We start from the raw sequence: 2,529 nt of genomic DNA, 5'->3' as shown, positions 1-2,529 counted from the left end.
TTCTTGGGTGTGATAATGGTATTGTGGTTATTTAGAGACTATCTTGTTGCTAGGAGACACATATGTTGAAGTACTTTGAACTGAACTATATTGATATCTAAAACTTACCTTCAAATTTTTCAGAAAAAAACATTGAGTGATAGAGCTAAAGCAAATATGGCAAAATGTTAACAACTGCTAACTCTAGGTGAAAGATATATAAAGGTTCACTGTAGAACTTTCCACCTTTCTATAGCTTTAAAACTTTTCAAAATACAAGTTGGGAAAAAGAAAACCAAATAAAACTATTCTTTAAATTCTTTATTTCATATGCTTATTTCAGCAATATCGAAATATAGGTTTCTCATACGTGCACTCCCTCTTTTTATAGATTTAAAATATAAAATGTTGAACGAATGTTACAAATTATAATCCAAATTTACAACAAAGTACTTTAAGAATAAGACAAAAGACTTAAGAATTATTTTTCATTTCTAGTGCAAGTATAACATAAAAATAAAGAATTCTGTTGATATTCATATTCAGACTAGGTATTCCCCATCTTAATTTCTCTGTTTCCTCCCACTTAAAATCTTAAAAGTATTCATTATAAATTGAAAGTACAGAATTCTTAGAACCTAATTAGATAATGAGTTGTATAATTCTCCTTACAGGTACAATCTGCTCTTCAGCAATCTGTAAGCCATCGAAAGAGTAACTCCATATCCAACAAAAAAAGAAAAAGCACGATTTGGCTGGGGAAGAGGTAACAAATATGCAACTGTATGATAGATCCGTGCTCCAAGAAAGAGCCTGAAGTGCAGGATGGCTGTAGAGAGATCTGGATCACTCAAGGAATATAGGAGGCCGATACCAAAAAATGGCACGATATTTTCAAGGTCATTCAGGTGCGCCCTGTGGAAAAAGATGACTAGTAAAACACTAATTTTAAAATCAGAAATATATTCATTTTTCCTTCTCTTCTAAAACTAAATATAAGTGTTAATGGATCTTAAAAATTTAAAGACAGACTTATTTTACTTCTCTCAAATTGCCTTGCTTTCTTACCAACTTGACTTCTATTTAGAATGTCTTCTTATTTTTGTTTCTTTTTTATTTTTAGTGTACTTCAACATACAAGAGAGAAGGTATTTTGCACTTTCAAGAATATTAAAACTGCATCTATATAATAAATATGAAATACTTTTCTTCCAGAGTTCATAAAATAACAATTCAAGAGTCTTATAAAAACTCTTCCCTGCAAAGGAAGAAAATCCTTTTGGTTATGATCTTTCTTAGGACTCTGTCCTCATTTCTGCTAGTCTGCAAATTCACCCAAACCACAGGTTGCCAAGAATTAATTTACCAATCTAATATCAATAACTGGTGCTGGGAAAACTGGAAAACCACATGCAGAAAGAATGAAACTAGACTGCTATTTGCTACCATACACAAAAATTAACTCAAAATGGATCAAAGGCCTAGTTATAAGACCTAAAACAATAAAATATATAGAAAAAAAACAAGTACTAAACTTACTGACCTTGGTTTTAGAGAGGATTTTATGAATTTGACCTTAAAGGTAAGGGAAGTAAAAGCAAAAAAAAAAAAGAATGAACTATAGCAAACTGAAAAGCTTCTGCATAGCAAATGAAACCATTAACAAAACAAAGAGGCAACCAACCAAACGGGAGAAGATATTTGCAAATATCTCTGATAAGGAGCCACTCCACCTCCACTAAAGGCTAATATCCAAAATATATAAAGAACTCATACAACCCAACAACAAAACAACAAACATGACAATTGAAAAATGGGCAGAGGACCTGAACAGATACTTTTCCCAAGAAGACATACAGATGGCCAACAGATATATGAAAAGATGATCAACTTCACTAATTATTACGGAAATGCAAATCAAAACCACAATGAGATATTACCTTAAACTGTTAGAATGGCTATTATAAATAAGACAAGTAATAACAAGTGTTGGAAAAGTTGTGGAGAAAAAGGAGCCCTCATACACAGCTGGTGGGAATGAAAATTGGCACAACCACTATGGAGAAGAGTATGAGGGTTCATCAAAAAATTAAGAATAGAATTACCATATGATCCAGAAAAATCTCTTCTGGGTATCTACCTGAAAAATTTGAAAAAATTTATTCATAAAGATATATATAACCCTATGTTCATTGCAGCAGTATTCGCTGTGGCCAGGACATGGAAACAACCGAAGTATCCTTCGATAGATGATTGGATAAAGAAGTTGTAGTACAACGGGATACTACTCAGCCATAAGAAAAGATGAAATACTGCCATTTGCAATAACATGGACAGACCATGAGAATATCATGCTAAACAAAATAAGTCAGATGGAAAAAGTCAAGAACCATATGATTTCACTCATATGTGTGATATAAACTTGAAAGCAGCAAATGAATAAAGAAGACAAACAAAAACTCATAGACACAAATAATAGAGGGAAAAGGGGGTGGCGGGATGTAGAAAATGGTAAAGGGGGTCAAATACATAGTTACAGACAGGTACACT

The 2,529-nt window shown here is 32.5% G+C and overlaps 1 protein-coding gene across 1 annotated transcript in view; it reads right to left on the bottom strand.

The window, feature by feature from the left end:
* Positions 1–285: 285 nt before the first annotated feature.
* The window catches only part of MGST1 (microsomal glutathione S-transferase 1), a 15,881-nt gene continuing 13,637 nt past the window's right edge, over positions 286–2,529 (bottom strand). The window contains exon 4 of the mRNA XM_006912659.3: positions 286–894. Within this exon, the coding sequence (XP_006912721.1) occupies positions 648–894 (247 nt within the window). The 3' untranslated portion in view covers positions 286–647. The remainder of the gene's footprint in view (positions 895–2,529) is intronic.

The sequence above is a fragment of the Pteropus alecto genome, unplaced genomic scaffold (genome assembly GCF_000325575.1).
Source record: "Pteropus alecto unplaced genomic scaffold, ASM32557v1 scaffold103, whole genome shotgun sequence".
Taxonomy (NCBI): Eukaryota; Metazoa; Chordata; class Mammalia; order Chiroptera; family Pteropodidae; genus Pteropus; species Pteropus alecto.
The sequence above is the reverse complement of the archived record's forward strand: the minus strand, read 5'-3'. Positions and strand labels throughout refer to the sequence as shown.